At 56.1% G+C, this 19059-nt stretch overlaps 4 protein-coding genes across 7 annotated transcripts in view; 3 read left to right on the top strand and 1 right to left on the bottom strand.

The window, feature by feature from the left end:
• The window catches only part of CACNA2D2 (calcium voltage-gated channel auxiliary subunit alpha2delta 2), a 140595-nt gene extending 136143 nt beyond the window's left edge, over nucleotides 1-4452 (top strand). Inside the window, exons 28-38 of one of the 4 annotated variants that reach the window (XM_043442440.1) lie at nucleotides 26-124; nucleotides 218-306; nucleotides 494-541; nucleotides 775-846; nucleotides 946-1098; nucleotides 1242-1294; nucleotides 1413-1468; nucleotides 1603-1729; nucleotides 1823-1932; nucleotides 2028-2110; nucleotides 2241-4452. In XM_043442440.1, coding sequence (XP_043298375.1) covers nucleotides 26-124; nucleotides 218-306; nucleotides 494-541; nucleotides 775-846; nucleotides 946-1098; nucleotides 1242-1294; nucleotides 1413-1468; nucleotides 1603-1729; nucleotides 1823-1932; nucleotides 2028-2110; nucleotides 2241-2381 — 1031 coding nt within the window. In that variant the 3' untranslated portion in view covers nucleotides 2382-4452. Of the gene's footprint in view, nucleotides 1-25; nucleotides 125-217; nucleotides 307-490; nucleotides 542-774; nucleotides 847-945; nucleotides 1099-1241; nucleotides 1295-1412; nucleotides 1469-1602; nucleotides 1730-1822; nucleotides 1933-2021; nucleotides 2111-2240 lie in introns of all 4 variants that reach the window. The other 3 variants (XM_043442438.1, XM_043442439.1, XM_043442437.1) reach the window with 3 other exon arrangements.
• Nucleotides 4453-6852: 2400 nt separating this feature from the next.
• On the top strand, nucleotides 6853-11306 carry TMEM115 (transmembrane protein 115). The gene is made up of 2 exons (XM_043442443.1): nucleotides 6853-7790; nucleotides 10513-11306. The coding sequence occupies exons 1-2, from the start codon at nucleotides 6940-6942 to the stop codon at nucleotides 10715-10717; spliced, it is 1056 nt and encodes a 351-aa protein (XP_043298378.1). The 5' UTR covers nucleotides 6853-6939; the 3' UTR covers nucleotides 10718-11306.
• Nucleotides 11307-12129: 823 nt separating this feature from the next.
• Nucleotides 12130-14854, bottom strand: LOC122424551 (transmembrane reductase CYB561D2). The gene is made up of 4 exons (XM_043442444.1): nucleotides 14720-14854; nucleotides 14144-14292; nucleotides 13638-13675; nucleotides 12130-12951 (listed from the first exon to the last, which is right to left on the bottom strand). The coding sequence occupies exons 2-4, from the start codon at nucleotides 14268-14270 to the stop codon at nucleotides 12448-12450; spliced, it is 669 nt and encodes a 222-aa protein (XP_043298379.1). The 5' UTR covers nucleotides 14271-14292; nucleotides 14720-14854; the 3' UTR covers nucleotides 12130-12447.
• Nucleotides 14855-14973: 119 nt separating this feature from the next.
• Nucleotides 14974-18229, top strand: NPRL2 (NPR2 like, GATOR1 complex subunit). The gene is made up of 11 exons (XM_043442441.1): nucleotides 14974-15101; nucleotides 15627-15718; nucleotides 15821-15989; nucleotides 16144-16252; nucleotides 16627-16763; nucleotides 16855-16952; nucleotides 17071-17107; nucleotides 17226-17319; nucleotides 17395-17512; nucleotides 17779-17921; nucleotides 18013-18229. Exons 1-11 carry the CDS (start codon nucleotides 15024-15026, stop codon nucleotides 18078-18080), a joined length of 1143 nt encoding a protein of 380 aa, XP_043298376.1. The 5' UTR covers nucleotides 14974-15023; the 3' UTR covers nucleotides 18081-18229.
• The last annotated feature ends 830 nt before the right edge of the window (nucleotides 18230-19059 follow it).

Here is a 19059-nt window from a genome sequence, read left to right as displayed (position 1 = left end):
GACCACACCACCCCACCCACCCCAGCCCTGTTAAGGCCTCTGGAGCTGGAGAATGACACGGTGGGCATCCTTGTCAGCACAGCTGTGGAGCTCAGCCTGGGTGGACGTACGCTGAGGCCAGCAGGTGAATACCCAGGGTGGAGGTGGGGAAAGAGACACTGGGCAGTGTGCTGCCCAGGCAGGTGGGCATTGATGGCCCCCTTGCTCTCCCCCATAGTGGTAGGCGTTAAGCTGGACCTAGAGGCCTGGGCTGAGAAGTTCAAGGTGCTAGCCAGCAACCGTACCCACCAGGACCAGCCTCAGAAGGTATTTGCTCAAGGATGAGGGCAGTAAGACCAGAAGTACCCATTCTGGAGTCCCCAGGAACCCCTACCAGTCCTCCCAGTCAGAGTGGCTCTGGTGCTTATGGGGAGGCAGGGGACCCCGACATATAAAAGGTGATGGGAGGGGAAAAACTGGTGGGCACTTATGGTCCTTGCTCTCTGCCCAGCAGTGCGGCCCCAACAGCCACTGTGAGATGGACTGCGAGGTTAACAATGAGGTACGTGTGCCCTGAACCCTTGTTTACCCCACTCCTGGACACCTTAGTTCCAACTGCAACTCCTAGCCCATCCCTTGGCCAACGGGTTTCAACATCCCACCCTGACTTCACAGCTTTGCCAGAACTGGGGGGAATGGTGCCCCCTCCACTGAACCACTGCACTACCAGGGTCTGGGGAGGAAGGGCTGGGCCAGAGCCCCTCCCCATCTTCCTCCCCCTTCCTCCCCTCTCAGGACCTGCTCTGTGTCCTCATTGATGATGGAGGATTCCTGGTGCTGTCAAACCAGAACCATCAGTGGGACCAGGTGAGGGTCAGGAAGAGGGTGGAAGAAGGTATGGGTTTGAGACTTCTGGGGGTATGGCACCGCCAGGCCTGTGACTCCCACTCCCTCCGGCATCCCCAGGTGGGCAGGTTTTTCAGTGAAGTGGATGCCAACCTGATGCTGGCACTCTACAATAACTCCTTCTACACCCGCAAGGAGTCCTACGACTATCAGGCAGCCTGTGCCCCCTTACCCCCGGGCAACCTGGGTGCTGCACCCCGGGGCATCTTTGTGGTGAGCCTCAGCAATGCCTGGCCTGGAGATGGGGGGACTGGGAGACCTGCCCACAGAGGACCCCCCACCTCTAATGAGCAAGCTGGGGGTGACCTGGGTTCCTGGACAGCAGTAGGAGCCCACACCACTCTTCCCCACTGCAGCCCACCATTGCAGACTTCCTTAACCTAGCCTGGTGGACCTCTGCTGCAGCCTGGTGAGTCCCCGGGGGAAATGGGAGAGGGAGGGTGCTCCCTGGCCAGGAAGGCTGGAGAGCAACGGGGCAGGGTCAGGCCTCTGCTGACCACTCCCACTCGGTGACCCATGCCCTGCAGGTCTTTGTTCCAGCAACTTCTCTATGGTCTCATCTACCACAGCTGGTTCCAGGCAGGTAGGTTGGGCTTTGGAGGCCCCTCCTCAAAGCCCTTCCCCAGTCTGAGACCGACTCCAAAGGGAGGGCAGGGCTTATGGCTGAGCCAGGCTCTGGGTGTAGGGGTGGGGCTGAGGCGCTCTGGGCCCTCGCAGACCCCGCGGAGGCCGAGGGGAACCCCGAGGTGCGCGAGAGCAGCTGCGTCATGAAACAGACCCAGTACTACTTCGGCTCGTTGAACGCCTCCTATAACGCCATCATCGACTGCGGAAACTGCTCCAGGTGCGCGCGAGGCGTGGCCAGAGGGGCGGGGCGAGGGGCGGGGCGAGGGGCGGGGCGAACCTCAGCGCCCCCGCCCTTCTGTGCTGCCTCCAGGCTCTTCCACGCGCAGAGACTGATCAACACCAACCTTCTCTTCGTGGTGGCCGAGAAGCCGCTGTGCAGCCAGTGTGAGGCCGGCCGGCTACTGCAGAAGGAGACACACTGTATCCTGCCCGCGCCGCCCCCCGCCGCCCGCCCCCTCCCACCCCCGCGCGCCCCCTCCGTGCCACCGCCTCCTTGACTCCCCACCCATGCCCAGCGGACGGCCCGGAGCAGTGTGAACTGGTGCAGAGACCGCGATACCGGAGAGGCCCACACATCTGCTTTGACTACAACGCCACGGTAAGGCGCGGGGAGGGGGGGGGCGGCTTTGACCCTCAGCTCCCACTCTCCCCAGGGCTAGTGCGGCCCTGCACGCCCCCTGCCCATCCCCGCCCGGGCCGACCGGCTGCTCCCTGTCTTTTCCCAACAGGAAGATACCTCAGACTGCGGCCGCGGAGCCTCCTTCCCCCCGTCGTTGGGCGTCCTGGTGTCCCTCCAGCTGCTGCTCCTCCTGGGCCTGCCTCCCCGGCCACAGCCTCAAGTCCACGCCCACCCCTCTCGCCGACTCTGAGTGTCCCTCCCCCCACCAGGCCTCCCCCACCGTTCCCTGCTCACCTGCCCCCCACTCCCCGCCTTAGAGCCTTGCCCCCTCCCTCAGTGAAGGAACTGCGCCCTCCTGGCCCCCAGAATCTGCGCCTTGGGGTGGGGGTGGGGGTGCCGAAGGAGGATGCTGCAGGTCTCTGGCCCCCAAGCCACGTCTCGCTGCTGGACTGTCAGAGTGTCCCCAGACCCCTCATTCCCACTGGACTCACCCACTCCTGAGGGCTGGGCCAGGGAGGCCACAGTACTGGTGCCAAACCAGGCCTCCACTGCCCGCGCTGCCCTGAGGCTCCCTTTGTGTGGGAGACCTAGGCCTTGCCCCACCTGGACTCCTCTAACCTGGCCCTTCTGCCCCACCCAGGACTAAATCTGGATTCCCCGGGAATAACAGAGGAAATGGTGATGGGCAGTTTGAGGCCTGTGCGTCCCGGCTTAAGTCCCGGCAGGAGAGCCCCCATTGATTCCTGCCTCTCTCAGGCCTACAGCCACCCCTCCCCCTCTCCTTCCCCAAGCCCTGCAGGTAGCAGGACAGCGACAGTGACACTGGCTAAGACACAACCCCATACACAACTGGAGCCCTGAGGGCAGAGACTGGACTCACGTTAGACATACCCAGGAGGACACACACACACACACAGACACGCACCATGGAGTGGGGTGAGGGTAGGGGCTCACAAAGCCTTACGCGGGGTGAGGGGTTGGTGGGAGGGTTGGCACATGCAGGCTCCATCTCCTGCTCACCGTCAGCCTCTAATCTAACCTGTAGCCCAGCTGGTCCTCTGTCTCTAAAGCTGAATGTCAAACAGTGCCAAATGCGGAGGCAAAGGGGGAAGATCCCTCTGTCCCAACTTTGCCGCCAGTGTCCCCTAAATGCCCGTGACCCTGCCAGGTGCTCATTGTAACCATTTCTCACTAGTGTCAGGCCCCCAGGGGGACCACATGCCACTGCCTGCACCCCTCAGCAGAGGAACTCTCACCAGACATCGCCCTTTGCCTTAGTGGCGGTGACTTGATCACTCCTAGCTGGATCATCCAACCCGAAATCTGGCCCTTAAACACTCAGGCCTCTTTCCCTCTCACACACACACTCCCTGGCCAAACTGCTCCTCCCTGAACACACACTTGCACATATGCACACACATATACACACTCTGTGCACACACAGAGGCTGGGCCTGGGAACATCTCTTCACACCGTTCATTATGGTCATTTCCCCCAAAGGCATCCCAGCCTGGGGGCCGTTGGGGTACTGAGGGCAGGGGGATGTGGCTGTGGGGCTCAGATGGACTGGGAGGAGGGGGGAGGGTGATGCATTAATTAATGGCTCCGTTAATTAATGTCACGTTGCTTGTCGCTTTCTCAGTGTGTGTATGTATGGTCCATGCCTGCTGCTGGTGCCAGGGTGGGCACCCATGCTGTACACCCAGCCTAGATGCCAGCCATGTCTTGTGGGGGCGTGTGTGTAACTGTAGTGTAGTCAGGTGCTCAATGGAGAATATAAAAATAAAAAAGAATCAAACATATACAGAAAAATTAATATATATTTTAAGTTTAAAAAACAGAAAAGCAGACAAAACAATCCCCATCAGGTAGTTGTCCAACCCCCAGCTGGGTCTGATCCTTCTCATCACCCACCTGACCTGGCTGTCCCCTCACCTCGGGCTCGGGGGATCTGTGGGGGACTGGGGGGCCATTTCCTTTTATCTGCCCTTTTTTTTGGTTGTTCTATTTTGTACAGACAAGTCGGAAAAACAACAGCGACAAAAAAGTCAAGAAACTTTGTAAAATACTGTGTGTGTGATTCCTTGTAAAATATTTTCAAATGGTTTATTACAGAAGATCAGTTATTAAATAATGTTCATATTTTCACTTCAAATGGTTCCCATACACTGTGTCTGCCTGCAGTGAGGATTGGGTGGCTTGAAGATAGGTGGCCCTGACCAGTTACCACTCAGTTGAGAGCGAAGCCATACCAATCCAGGTCTCTGGTGGGTGGAAGGCATGATGCTTCCCAGGTCTCCTAAGTGCCAGATCCTTCACATCCTTTTTTTTTTTCTATAATCGTCTCAAAAGCCTTCAGGAAAAACTGTCTTTAAAAAAAAAGTTTCCCAGAGGCTCAAGGCCAAGACCATGGAAGAAAGAAGATGGAGATGAGATGCAGGCTTCTGGCCAGTAGAACCAGACCAGAGCCTAGTGAGCAGGTCCTCCAGGTGGACTGAAGAGTGAATACCCGGTCCAAGTCCATGACCTGGTGCTGGAGGGCCACTTTTGCCATCTGGAGGAGGCCAAGTTCTGCCCGCCCCCCACAAGCATGATGGCTGCTCCTTCCCAGCCCAGGGGAGGCCTGGGCCTCTCAGTGGCCACTGCTGCTCACACTGGAACACGAGTCTGAATCCTTTTGAGCAAACCCTCTCAGGCCTCCCTCTGGCAAGCCCTACACCCTTGTTCATTCTAATCCTAACTCTTAATAGTGAACTGTATTGTGTGACCTTTGTGTTCAAGGGCAAAGACAACCACCAGGGCAGAGCTTTCCCACTGACACTGTACACATTCCATACTCTGCACTCACCCAGCTGAGTCCTCACTACAACCTTAAGAGATACCAGTTTATCTCCATACTTCTGGTGAGTAAATTGAGACTTAGGAGAAATCCTTTCTCCCAGATTCAAGAAACCACCAAAGGTTTCCGAAATGAGGTGACCTGTGGCTGAGGAACCTCGGATGCTAAATAAATGAAAGAGGGCATTTGAGGGCGTTAGTGAGGACACCTTTCCTCACCCTCCACAAGGGTTTGCCACATAGCAAAGACTAGCAGTCCCTGAGACAGCTCCCACGCTCTGCAACAGCCCCAGAGGTCCTCAGTTAGATCTGCCATGTAAAATACAAAACATCCAATCTGACTGGGATTCCAGATAACATATTTTTTAGTATGTTCCCAACATTGCATGGGACATAACTATAAAAATTGGAGTCACATGTATCCTGAAAAAAATTGTTTATCTGAAATTCAAATCTCATTGGCCTGTATTTTGATTTGCTAAATCTGGCAACCCTACCCCAGCGTGGCATCCAGCAGGAACCCAGACCCCAAAAATAAGGCATAGCAACACCTGTGATCTGGAAGGCTATGCACACATCAGCAGTTGTACTGCTGGCGGAAAGGAAGGGATTCTGCACTTTTAAAATGTACTTTGTTAACATAATTATTTTAATTATATGCACATTTTAAAAATTCAGTTTTGCACAGGTGGCTTCAGGTGGCTGCCTGAAGCCACCACTGCAGTGAGGCAGAGGTCCAAGGCCAGCCTGAACCAAGTTTGTGGAGAGACCTCTCCATCAGGATCATCCATTGACTGTGGTGAGGAAGAATCATTGAGAGAGGTCCAGCCTCACCCCTTTTGGGGCTGGAGACCGGAGTTCAAGTATGGGCTCCACCTCACTTGTACACAAGGGCAGCCTGGGCAACACACTCACACCGCACCCAGGGTGGACCGCATTTTACACCCCAGTCCCCTTGGATCGTCACGGATATCCCGTCATCATCTCCATTCAACGGTCCATGAAACTGAGTTTCAATAAGGTTCGGGAATTTGGCCAATGCCACACATCCGTCAAATGACAGAGCAAGAATTCCAACCTGAGTCAGGCATACACCAGACCGTGGAAGTTCCCGGAGTTCGCGCCCGCTGGACCATCCAACATTCTTACTCGCACACCTGCCCACAAGGACACACCCACTCAGGTGTACGGGCAGACATGGAGCCACTCCTCCCGGGAAATTCAGAAAGTGCGTGGCGTGCAGCTGTGCAACCGCTGGTTCTCGCCGCTCTCCTGAGGTCGTTCGCCCTCCCCCCACGTCTGGAGAACCTGCGGAAACGGTCCTGAGCACTACAACTCCCAAGCACACCCGCCTCTCCCGGCGCACAGCCTCCTGGGACTTGTTCTACCCAGAGCCCAGATCGCCGCAGGTCCCGGTCTGGCCGAGGACTTCATGTCCCAGCATGCCGCGGAGGCGCAGGGCCGACGCTCAGAGGGCTTCCTGCCGCCGCCCGGGGCGCGCAGGCGCAGCGCCCTGTTTGTCGGCGCCTGAGAAGGGAGGAGGTACTGTCGAAACCAAGACCGAGGCGGAGCTGACCAGACTTGACTCCGGCCCAGAACTAGTCTCCGTGCCGCGCGGACCGTAAAAGGCCCCAGAGTGGATGGAGGAGATCGAGCCCTGAGATCACCGCCAGCCCGGTCGACGCTGTGACCACACAGGGCGGGGGGGGCGGGCAGGCGATCCCTAAGCTGCTCAGGGCCTTTCCTCAGATCCCCGTTGAGGGGCCTAGGCCCCGGCCCCGCGACCGACCAGGCCCGGCTCTGCCCTTTGGGACCGGAGTCGACCCGACCGGAAGTAGAAGCCTTCACCGGGGCCATAGGCCAGTGACTAGGTCGGGCCCGGGCCTCCCGTCGGGGCCGGACTGGAAAGAGGCCCCGGGGAGGCCCCTAGCCCACTAAACCCTTCCCTCAGGCCAACGCCCTCCAGGAAGATGCAGCGCGCCCTACCGGGCGCCCGCCAACACTTGGGGGCCATCCTGTCCAGCGCCAGCGTGGTGGTGAAGGCTCTGTGCGCGGCCGTACTATTTCTGTATCTGCTGTCCTTCGCCGTGGACACGGGCTGCCTGGCGGTCACCCCAGGCTACCTCTTTCCGCCCAACTTCTGGATCTGGACCCTGGCTACCCATGGGTTGATGGAACAGCATGTGTGGGATGTGGCCATCAGCCTGGCCACGGTAGTGGTAGCTGGACGTTTGCTGGAGCCCCTCTGGGGGGCCTTGGAGCTGCTCATCTTCTTCTCAGTGGTGAACGTGTCTGTGGGGCTGCTGGGGGCCTTTGCCTACCTCCTCACCTACATGGCTTCCTTCAACTTGGTTTACCTTTTCACTGTCCGCATCCACGGCGCCCTGGGCTTCCTAGGTGGTGTCCTGGTGGCGCTCAAGCAAACCATGGGGGACTGTGTGGTCCTGCGAGTGCCCCAGGTGCGTGTCAGTGTGGTGCCCATGCTGCTGTTGGGGCTGCTGCTGCTGCTGCGGCTGGCCACACTGCTCCAGAGCCCGGCACTGGCCTCCTATGGCTTTGGGCTGATCTCCAGTTGGGTGTATCTTCGCTTCTACCAGCGCCATAGCCGAGGCCGAGGGGACATGGCCGACCACTTTGCTTTCGCCACCTTCTTCCCCGAGATCCTGCAGCCTGTGGTGGGCCTGCTGGCGAACCTGGTGCATGGCCTCCTGGTGAAAGTAAAGATATGCCAGAAGACAGTGAAGCGCTACGATGTGGGCGCCCCATCCTCCATTACCATCAGCCTCCCAGGCACAGACCCTCAAGACGCAGAGCGGAGAAGGTACTGTGGAATCTTCCAAAACCTTGTTCAGCTAGGAGAATCTTACAGATCAGGTCACATTCCATCTTTTGAGGTGCTTGCTGTATGTAGGCTGGCAGCTGTGTGTAAGATTACAGTAAGATGTTGGGGGCAGATTCAGAAAGAGAAAATCCAGTTTGTGGCCTTGATCTCAACACTTCGGTATCTGGGCTGCATAAGGTGCTTTCCAAAATTAGGGAGTAAAAGTTGCCTTTCTCACCACTCAGGGTGCTTAAGTTTCAAGAAACTCCCTGCTTCCTTTTGAACTGTGTGAGGGCTAGTGGAGAGCGTGGAGAGCCAGGTACACATAACCCTGGCCTTGTCTCAGAATCTCGGCATTCTAGATGCTGGTCCCGTGAGAGCCAGAAACAACCCGCTGGTCTTTTTTCCCCTGTGAGAGAGGACAGGGAAGGAGACCTGGGCTCCTTATGAGGTGGTTGGGGCCACCCCAGTTTCCAAGTGCTGGACTTCCACCCTCTTCCTGGGCCTTAATTCAGATGTTGTGCTTCTCTGCAGCTTATTTATTAACAGGGAAGCCTGGAGTATAACTAGACTTAGACAACCACTGGCCCATATACACTGACTCTGGCAGGCATGTGTTACCAAACCCAGGGGACAGCCACGTGACCCACCGAGGGAGCCTGCTGACCACACCAGGGAATGGAGACAGCCTTTTCATTATCTGTAAACCAAGCCATCTGCACCATCAGGAGTCTCAGCTGAATTATTCACTTAATGAACCTTGGCCAGGGCAAGCCAGATCTCTTTTTTAATCCATCTCTTTCTCTCTCTCCCAGGTGTATGGACTCACAAGAGTGGTCACAGCTCTGTTTCCAACATTATTCTTGAGTGGTTTTTGTTGTTTTTATTGTTTGGGTTTTTGCTTTTTTAATGCAATTACTTGAATTGTGAAATCTAGAGCAGGTTCTGTCCCAACTTTGTGCATTTGTCAAAGGCTTCTGCTTTTGTGCACCCATGAGATGAGTTCTTAGCAGGCAACTTTACAAATTCAGTTAGACTTGTTCCAGTGCTTACTCGCCACTGGGGCTTTGGAGTGTGGGACACACCCCTCTCCTGAAGGAGTTTCCAACTGGAGAAGGCCAGATTACTTTGGTCCAAGGTGGCAAGAGTTAGTACACATGACATACTTAATTGTGGGCCTTAGAGTTTGTGTCTCCGTGGCTAATCAATCGTAGAGACTGAGTTCTTTATTAAACTTTAACCTTAACTGGTGGAGGAGATGCAGCCAGAAGGGCTGGGCCTAGTGGAAACTGAACTGTCCTCAGAGATGTTCAGGTGATCCCAGGCCACAGTGGTGGCCCCTCCTCTAGTGAGAAATCTTGGATTATTAGGGTTGGCTAGACATTCAAAAAACCTTCACAGCCCCAAGAAACTGGACAGTTGGAGGCATGTTGGGGTGGGGGTGTCAGGAAGTGGGTTCCTGGCATAGCCTTGTGGTTGTTACCTTGCTTGGGGATAGGGATCACTCTACCAAGCAGTTTGATCTCTTGCTTCATGCCACACTCCCTGCCCCAAAGAGCTAGCAATAATGGGAGGCAGGGTTTCCCATCTTTGACCCTTGTGACGGAGTGGTGAGCATGCCACTACCTCTCTACCTTGGCAGGTTTTAAACAGAATTGACAAGGCAGTCTCCAGAATGGGAGTCTGGGTAGCAGAGGGAAGGACTGTCCTGTCTGTGCCAACTTGCCATGGTGCCAGGCTGAAGGACAGGGTGGAAGTGTGCTGGGGCTTTACGTGCCTGTCTTCCTGTTGCACCTCCTGTCATGTTCCCTGGCATGGTGGAGATTTTGGTTTTCTTCTGGAACGTGGAAGGCTATACAGGTCTCCCATGCTGGTAGCAGAGTTGGAAGCATCAGGGGTCCACAGTGACCACTATGAGGAGTGTTACCTGGCAGCATGAGCAGTCCACCTCCTGGTGGGCAGGGTCCCAGGTCTTCGTATATACCTTCTTCTAGCCAACTTCCCCACTTTCCTTCAGGGTGGGGTCTCCAGGGGTCTGCCCAGTGGAACCAGGCCTGGCCTGTGCCCTATCCACGTGGGCTGTTTTTTCCTTCCTCTCTTCCCGCTAGGACACTATATGTTCCTGCTCTAACCCAGGTCTTGGTGGTGTTGGGGGTTCTTCTGGGAAGGCCAATGTTAAGAGTCAGGAGGGGTGAGCTAACCCAAGTTGGCCCTGCTTTCCCAGGCTGAGAGCCAAGGCAAGGGCTTAAGTTCCAAACCTCCCCACAGACCCTTGCCAGGGGGTTCACAACACTCCTGACAAGGAGATAGGGAGAAGTTATGCCTTGAATGTGATCCTGGCGCCCAGCAGAAGTTCATGCGTCCAGGGACTTGCCCTTCCACCATCTGCCCTGGGTCACAGTTCTGCCTAACCTTAGGCACCATCCTCAGAACCATGCCTGGGGCTGGCCTGGGGGCAGCCTGGTAGGTACCCAGCGTTCTCAGCCTGGAGGTGTCCAAGCTATGGAGGGAGTGCTCTACAGCCTTTGGGTCCTCATTCAGATGGCAGAGAGAGCCCTAATCGGATCCCTGGGGAGCCCTGGGCCCTACAATGGGGAAGGAGAACACATAGGATTTTGAGAGGCATGTGAGCAGTAAGGCAAGTCAGTTTCCTGGGGGAAAGAATACAGGGCGTGAGCCGAGTTCAGACCCATAGTGACCTGTCATCTTTCCCTGGCCCCAGGCAACTGGCTCTGAAGGCCCTCAACGAGCGGTTGAAGCGAGTGGAGGACCAATCCGTCTGGCCCAGCATGGACGACGATGAAGAGGAGGCTGGGGCCAAGATGGATAGCCCCGTGCCGTCAGACAAGGCCCCCACACTCCCAGGGAAGGGGGCTGTCCCAGAATCCAGCCTGATCACCTTTGAGGCAGCTCCCCCGATGCTGTAACTCTAGACCACCTTGAGTGTAGCACCTCCTCTCCCAAGCCCCCTTTGACACCCTCTCAGCTACTCCAGGGCACTGACTGCTCTGAGGAGAGGGGAGAAGGCCTGCTGCGGGTTGCTACAGCCTTCTGCTATTTCTCGCCAACACTACCCAGGACTCTTGCTACCTGGTTCCAGCTCCAGACAACCACTCTGCCAGGCATGGGACCTCTGAAGCATAGCCAGCCCAGGCCATCTGAGGTAAGACTGCACCTCAGCAGGCAGCCTCAAGCAAGTGGCTGCACGGACACTGGTGCCGTGGCTCCTGGGCCAACCCTCACACCTGACACTGGTTGCTGAGAGCCCTGAGCCAAGGCAAGGATTTGCCAAAAACATTCTGGGGGTCCAGCCCATGCAGGAGCCCAGTGCAGGGCTGCTGCACATCCCTGCCTGCCCCCAGAAAGACTACGCTCATGTCAAGATTTCTGATTCCCTCTGCTGTGGCCATGGCTGCTTCCAGGCCAGGGCAGTCACAGCTCCCAGGTATTTTCTACAGGACCACTTGAGTGGGCAGCCAAGCCCTGCCTCGCAGTATCAATAAAGCAGTTCTTTGAGGTATGGCTCCTGGGCTCCGTTAGACCACCTTGTGCAGCCCCCTCAGCACGCTCAGCTGTGGATTAGACAGGGACCTCAGGTTCCAGGGCTCAGTCACGAAGGCTGTTCCCACTGGATAAAACGCCCACTGCCCTCATTGTTCCCCACCCCCCCGTCACACTCTCCCTTGCCTCACCACACATGTCCACTCTCAAGCAGCCTTCCCAGAGCTGTCACCTCAGACCCTTTCTCTCCCTGCACTACCTGGTCAGGGAGGCCCTGCCTGAAGATCTGATGACTAAGGGCCTCTCTGTCATAAGGAGTTGTTCTTACCCATGGTTCACTTTGAAGACAAGAGTGCTCAGTGTTTGGCACCTATGGAGGCAGCCCATCCCCAGCTCCCATCCTGTCATTGCCCAGATTTGACCATCACAGTCGAAACTCCCAACACAGTGGGCACCTGGGGAAACTGAAAGGACACACAGTCCCACCAGTCACAGCTACAGCCCGAGGACCTGCTAGGGCCCCAGGTGGCATGGGACACTCAGCAGCCAGATCCCAGGGGCTAATGTCGCAGGAGAGCTTCAGCTCCTCGGTGAGCAGCCACAGACAGGTCCCCATCCTGCTCAGCTGCCCGTTTGTTCCTGCTGATGGCATTAGCAAGAACTGTCCCCAGCTCCGGGCTATTCCTCCCGTCCAGTCTTTTCAGTCTTTTTTTTTTCTTTTTGATTGCACCTTGTAGCATGTTGGATCTTAGTTCCCCCACCAGGGATCAAATCTGTACCCCCTGCTTTGGAAGCGCAGAGTCTTAACGACTGGACTATCAGGGAAGTCCCTTCAGTCTTTTTTTTTTTCACTTTATTTTACTTTCTTCTGTAATTTCTGGACATACCAGCAAAAGTTGAGTTGCTGGGGGTGGGGCGCAGTCTTGCAACCCCAACTTCATCCAGGCACATGATCCATAAACTTCTCTGGGACGGTAGAGAAAGAAGGAAAGGGGAGGTACTGCAGCATGAGGAGCAAGTAACAATGTCACACACAGGACTCCGGCTGCCCCAGTGCCTGAGGTGTCCCATGAGCGAGCTGAGAGAGTCCAGGTGGTCTCAAACCCGGCTCTCACGCTGAGGGGCAAATCCAGGCTTTCCCAAGGCTGGGAAGAGTTCACGGCTGGATCCTCTTGCGGTACAGGTAGGCGTTGCTCACCTGATTCATAATGACCAAGCTGGTAACGACAGGGCAAAGCACAGCCAGGTACCAGACCCCACCGGTGACTGTGGCAGTGAACCAGAGTGAGCACATGCCCAACAAGAGGCTGGCACCCCCCAGAAGGTAGCCCACCAACCCTGAAGTGGCATGGTACAGCTTAAGCTTGGCCAGGGGCCATCGAGGCAGCAATTTGGGGTAGAGCAGCCCCACCCCACCCGAGCACTGCAGCCCTGCCCACAGCACAGCCAGCAGCCCTGCCCGCCCATGCCACGTGGCCAGGTGGGCCTTGCCAAGCTGTTCCTTGTGGAGGATGACAAGGCCCAGGCCCAGCAATGCACACAGCAAGGCCAGCAGCTGCAGAACCCAGTGGCAACGCACTCGGCCCTTCCGTGAAAGGGAGCGCAGCAACGAACTCTCAGGAGAGAACACCAGCAGTGCCTCGGTCATCAGGAAAGAGAACTGCGGAGACAGAGAGGACACTAAATGAGGGTGCTGCCAGGCAGCAGGGAAGGGTTTTAGATAGAACCTAAGCTGCCAGCTAGTATGGGCAGATTGCCCTTTATCCTCTCCCCCACTGACAAGAGTATTTGGTGGGGCAAGAGTGGAAAACCATCTGGGACAGAACATGTGTCCTGAGTGACCAGCAAGAGGTACCTCTCCACACTTCTTCCTGAGTGCTACTCTGAAATGTCATCTCTGCTATGTTACCCAGCAAACACAAGGCTTGAGATGTGGCAGTTATAAATGATTCACAAGCTTTGTTTCCCTGACAGGCCTGGATACAATTTCTTGGCAAGAGTTGTCCACATGGGTACACTGTTTCAGGGAATAGTAGGGGCACCACTGTAAGTTAAGGTGACAGGAGGCACAGGTACACCCAAATGCATATTCTAAGCCTCCTGCCTGGAGGTGGCTAAAGCATCGTTCTGTACTTAGACAAACCCATTTGCCCTGCATCTTGATTACCCTAGTTCAAGTCTTCAGATATAAACTACAGCAGAAGTTGGAGCCTACAGTTTCTCCAACCCCACATCCCACCCCTCCAAATCGATATTAAGTGTCAATTTACATTTAGAGGCCACTAAGACCACCCCCAGAGCCATACTCCCTCCCACTCCTAAGAGCTGGCCAGGTTCACTACTTACAGCCAAAGACATAAGCACAGGGTGCCAGGAGAAGAGACCTGGAATGAGAAGAGGATGCCTCGTGAGGCTCAAGCAAGAACCCAGCCACACCAATCCCCACAGGCTGAGGAAAATGAGTAGCCCACCGCCCAAGGAGGTGGTGCCAAAATGCAAGCCCCGTCTTGCTGTAACGAGCTGACCCCGTATCTATTCTCTCTTCCTGGGCCCTCCCTATATCAGAGGCCACCCTTCGCCATTCCTCTGGCAGCCCTCCCTCTTTCCCCCTGCACTTTGCAAGAGGCAGCCAAGTGTGGCACCCAGACAAGAGAAGCCAGGTACTCTGTGGGGCCTGGCCAAGCTGGCAGAGCCCTCACTCTCATCTACTCCACCCTGTTTATCCCTCCAGCATGGCATGTCCCTCAGCCAGCCAGGCCTTTCCCAAGAGTCAGACCCAAGGCTTCGTATTGCCCCTGCTCCCCAGGAAAAGTGACAGTTCCCAAAAGTCAGTAACTATGCATTCTACTTACTGGAGCCAGGCCTGGCAAGTACTGCCACAAAGATGGTGAAGCCCAGGGCCACAAGGTGGGCAGCAGCCCCGGAGGCAGTGCGCAGAGCTCGGTATATGTGTGACTCGGTCTCCACAGAAAGGGCCATGATCACTCAGGCCGGCTCTAGCCTGAAAGCATAGCAGAGTGAGCAAGGGCCTCTGGTGCCTGCTATCCACTCTTCTCACTGGAGCAAGGGTGGCAGGACAGGAATGCCACTCTCTTCCAAAGAGTTAAGGTAGGAACGGACAGCATTAAGGCAGGGCCCAGGAATAGTCGCGGGCTGGTGGCCAGTCAGCGTGTATCCGCATCTGAATTGGCACTGATCACTGGTCCGTCCACCTTCCAGGTAAGATACGCAAGGCCGTGTAATAGACTACAAGTCCCAAAGTGCACCACGCCGTCGCCGGGCGGGGGCGCCTGCTGGAGGACCGTGAAGCACTACGGGAACTGTAGTTCCCGGTTGCGTCGAAATTACAGCCTGAATCGCTTTGCGCACACCCTTCCCACGTGCAGCTGGCTTGCTGCCTCTACACGCCAGGGATTCGCCTGCCTCACCCGCAGCGCCGACCCGAGGAGGTGGTTCGGTCCCGAACAAGTGGGATTCTCCGGGCTCTAGCCGCGCGCCCTGCCGCTCCGCCGCTTAACTTCCGGGTGCGACGCCTACCCCACCCGGGACTTCCTGGGCCTGTTAGCAGCCACACGGCTGAGTTGCGCTGCGCAGGCGCTGTTGAGCAGATGGCTTCACGGGTATATCGGTGCGCAGGCGTGCCTGACCTGGCGGCCCAAGCCTCCGGTCTGTTCCTGACAGGTGCTCCCAGGAATAGAGGCGCCAGCTACGGACCTCGGCCCCACTAGCGCCATGGGCAGCAGCTGCCGCATCGAATGCATATTCTTCAGCGAATTTCACCCTACGCTGGGACCCAAGATCACCTATCAGGTGCCATCCGGGCTCGCGGGACAATGGGGGTTAGAGGGACGCTCCTGGGAGTTCAGTCAGTTGCCTGGAAGCGATGGAACCCCGTGCCCCGCTGCACGCAGGCACGCCGCTCCCTTGTTCGCGGGGAATCGTGAACCACAAGTATATTCAAACCCAGTCCCGGGATCCCGGTGTGGCAAGGCAAACAAACATCGCATAGGCAGTGATTGTGGAAAATGGGGCTGTGTGGGCCCAAGGGAGGTGCCAGGTCCTACGAGAGGTGTGAGTGGTGATCCGCTAGTATCCCTGGATGCATAGAAATTTAGGTGTGGGAGGAGTGTGCCAGGAGGAGGGAACAGCATATGCAAAAACCAGGAGGTAGGTGAAAACATAATGTGTGTGTGGAAACACAAAGGTGGAGTAGGCCTGGGTGGATGGGAGAAAGGGGAATCCCTGGAGAAGAGAGCTTAGGTCTTGAAGGTCACCCTGTGTACTCTGCCTAGTTATAAGGTCCCCTAAGGGGCTTCCTGTCACTCCCTTCCACAGGTCCCCGAGGACTTCATCTCCCGTGAGCTGTTTGACACCGTCCAGGTGTACATCATCACCAAGCCAGAGCTGCAGAACAGGCTCATCACTGTGTGAGCCCCTAGGAGGGGAGTAGGGAGGGCTCCCAAGGAGGAGTGGACAGACATGGGGACAGGAGGAGATCGATTTTGTTCCTACTTGTTCCCTTTGTCCAGCACAGCCATGGAGAAGAAACTGATAGGCTGCCCCGTGTGCATCGAGCACAAGAAGTACAGCCGCAACGCACTGCTATTCAACTTAGGCTTCGTGTGTGACGCCCAGGCCAAGACCTGTGCCCTTGAGCCCATCGTCAAAAAGCTGGCTGGCTACCTGACCACACTGGAGGTCTGCAACACGATGGGCTTGGGTGGATGGGCAGGCAGAGTTAGGAAAGGTGTTCGCATGTCTCCAAAGCCCTCCAGACCTGGGAACCTGCGAGGGCAGGATGCCAGCCAAGGGTCCTGGGGTATGCCCACCATGCTGTCCATGCCCCATCCAGCTAGAGAGCAGCTTCGTGTCCACGGAGGAGAGCAAGCAGAAGTTGGTGCCCATCATGACCATCCTGCTGGAGGAGCTAAATGCCTCAGGCCGGTGCACTCTGCCCATCGGTATGGCCTGGCCTCTGCAAGGACAGCAGAGGGGTCGAGGAGGGATGAAAAAGTGGCAGGGGAAGGTGGGCCCAGTCAAGAACAAGACTGGTGAACAAATTGGTGGCCAGGAAATAGCCATGAGCTTGGCTGATGATGTCCAGGGTCCAATGGATGATGGGACTGGGGAGGGGGAGGCCAATAGAGTTCTCTGGCTCTGCTCCCTGAGCATGTTTCTTCCCCTGAATGAACCTCAGTCTCTTGCTCCATAAAAGGAGGAGACTGGTCCTATGCAGAGCCACCTGTCTGCCTCCAGGGTGGCTGGGAGGACTGCCCGGTAATTGAGGGCCTCTTGGCAGAGTTGGCACTGAGGATATGGGTGGGGTCCCCTGCAGATGAGTCCAACACCATCCACTTGAAGGTGATTGAGCAGCGGCCTGACCCTCCTGTGGCCCAGGAGTATGATGTGCCTGTCTTTACCAAAGACAAGGAGGATTTCTTCAACTCACAGTGGGACCTCACCACACAGCAGGTGTGCTCGCCCTCCCCGGCTATCATGACCTGTGGCTGGCCGCAGCCCTGGCCTCATCCCACTTCTACTGAACCTGTTCTTCCCTGCCCAGATCCTGCCCTACATTGACGGTTTCCGCCATGTCCAGAAGATATCAGCCGAGGCAGACGTGGAGCTCAACTTGGTGCGCATTGCCATCCAGAACCTGCTGTGAGTGGGGAACAGTGACATCCGGGACAGGTTTACCAGTCAGGAGGAACCCAGGGGCCCTGATTGTAGGTGCTGGGAAGGCATGGCTTCAGAAGCTGAGCACTACTGTTTCCCCCAGGTACTATGGTGTTGTGACACTGGTGTCCATCCTCCAGGTAGGTGAGTCTGGGGTCTGATTAAGTGGAGACTGGATCATGTGACTGGGCCCAACTGGGGCTGTGTCAGACTTCCAAGCCCCTTACTCAAGCCCCTGTGCCGCCTACTACCCTCTAGTACTCCAATGTGTACTGCCCAACACCTAAAGTCCAGGACCTGGTGGACGACAAGTCCCTGCAGGAGGCGTGTCTATCCTACGTGACCAAGCAAGGTATTGGCAGGCTCTGGGGGAGGCCATCTCAGGGAGGGCAGGGCTACCTGGAGAGCTGACCCTTGATGCCTGCAGGGCACAAGAGGGCCAGTCTCCGGGATGTATTCCAGTTGTACTGCAGCCTGAGCCCTGGCACTACTGTGAGAGATCTCATTGGCCGCCACCCCCAACAGCTGCAGCACGTTGATGAACGGTCAGTGGGGGCCCCCTGGAGCATGAGGGATTTGCCTGAGGGCAGGTACACTCTCTGTGTCTCTCTGCAACTCTGGGTCAGAGAGAAAGCAGGAGACTCCTAGTGAGCAGAATCACATGGCACTGCTAATCTAGGAAGGCTTCCTGGAGGTGGTGGGTTTTGGTGGCCAGTCTGGTCATGGAAACAAAACCGGAGGGAAGACTGGCCTGGCTTGAAGGAAGCCTGGCCCAGAGCATCACCTCTTTCTTCCTTGACACTCATCCCAGAAAGCTGATCCAGTTCGGGCTTATGAAGAACCTCATCCGGCGACTACAGAAGTATCCTGTGCGGGTGTCTCGGGATGAGCGGAGCCACCCCGCCAGGCTTTACACAGGCTGCCACAGCTACGATGAGATCTGTTGTAAGACAGGTAGAAGCAGGCAGGACCGCTGAGGTGGGGTCAGGGCAGCGTGGCCAACCCCCACCAAGGCTGCTGACCTCACCTCCACCACACCATTCAGGCATGAGCTACCAAGAGCTGGATGAACGGCTGGAAAACGACCCCAACATCATCATCTGCTGGAAGTGAGCCTGGTGGCGGCTGGATGAGGCACGCAGCTATGGCTACTCTCTTCTGCTAAGCCCTGCCTGGTGCATGAGGACTAGACCAAAAAACTAGTCCATACTGTCCCAAGGTTGACCCTCGTTTCTGTAAATAAAGTCATTCATTTCAACCTACCTTTATTGAAGACTGCCTCTGAGCCAGCCACCAGAGAGAACCAGCAGTGAATGAAATAGCTGTGGTCCTGGCACCCTGGAGCGCCATCTGGTGGGCGGAACCGGCAATGGGCATGTAAAAGTGCCCACTAATTATAAACTAAAATAATCAGCCAGAAAGAAAGGATCAGAAAGCTGAGATGAAAAGTGAGTTGGGATAGGAGCTGAGACTGCTCCGTATTAGATGGGCAAGAAAGGCCTAGCTGAACTGGTGTAAACCAAACCCTGAAGAAGGAAGAATATACCAGGCAGAGGTAACAGGTGCAAAAGCCCTGAATCAAAATCTGCTCTGGGATGTGTGAGGAAGCCAAGCTCAGCCCGTGGGGCAGGAACATAGAGGGCAAGGGGGAGAGGAGCAAGAAACAAAGTTGGGAGGTAGGAGAGGAGGCACAAGCCTGACTGCAGAGCTATGGATAAGCTGCTTTGGACATCTGAAATCTCTCTGACATCTATTCGTCGCTCAGTGGTGTCCGACTCTCGTGACCCCATGCACTGTAGCCCACCAAGCTGCTCTGTCCATGGAATTCTCCAGGCAAGAGTACTGGAGCAGGTTGCCATTTTCTTCTCCAGGGGATCTTTCTGACCCAAGGATTGAACCTGGGTCTCCTGCACTCCAGGCAGATTCTTTTTTTTTTTTTTTTTATGTTTAAAGAGAACTTCATTATGACAGTGAGTTTTGACTTGAAAATCATTACGTGAAGTGAAAGTGCAAGTGGCTCAGACATGTCTGATTCTTTAAGACCCCTTGGACTGTAGCCTTCCAGGCTCTTCTGCCCATGGGATTCTCCAGG

The sequence above is a fragment of the Cervus canadensis genome, chromosome 22 (genome assembly GCF_019320065.1).
Source record: "Cervus canadensis isolate Bull #8, Minnesota chromosome 22, ASM1932006v1, whole genome shotgun sequence".
Lineage (NCBI taxonomy): Eukaryota > Metazoa > Chordata > Mammalia > Artiodactyla > Cervidae > Cervus > Cervus canadensis.
Note: the sequence above shows the minus strand (reverse complement) of the source record. Positions and strands in the feature narration are given on the sequence as shown.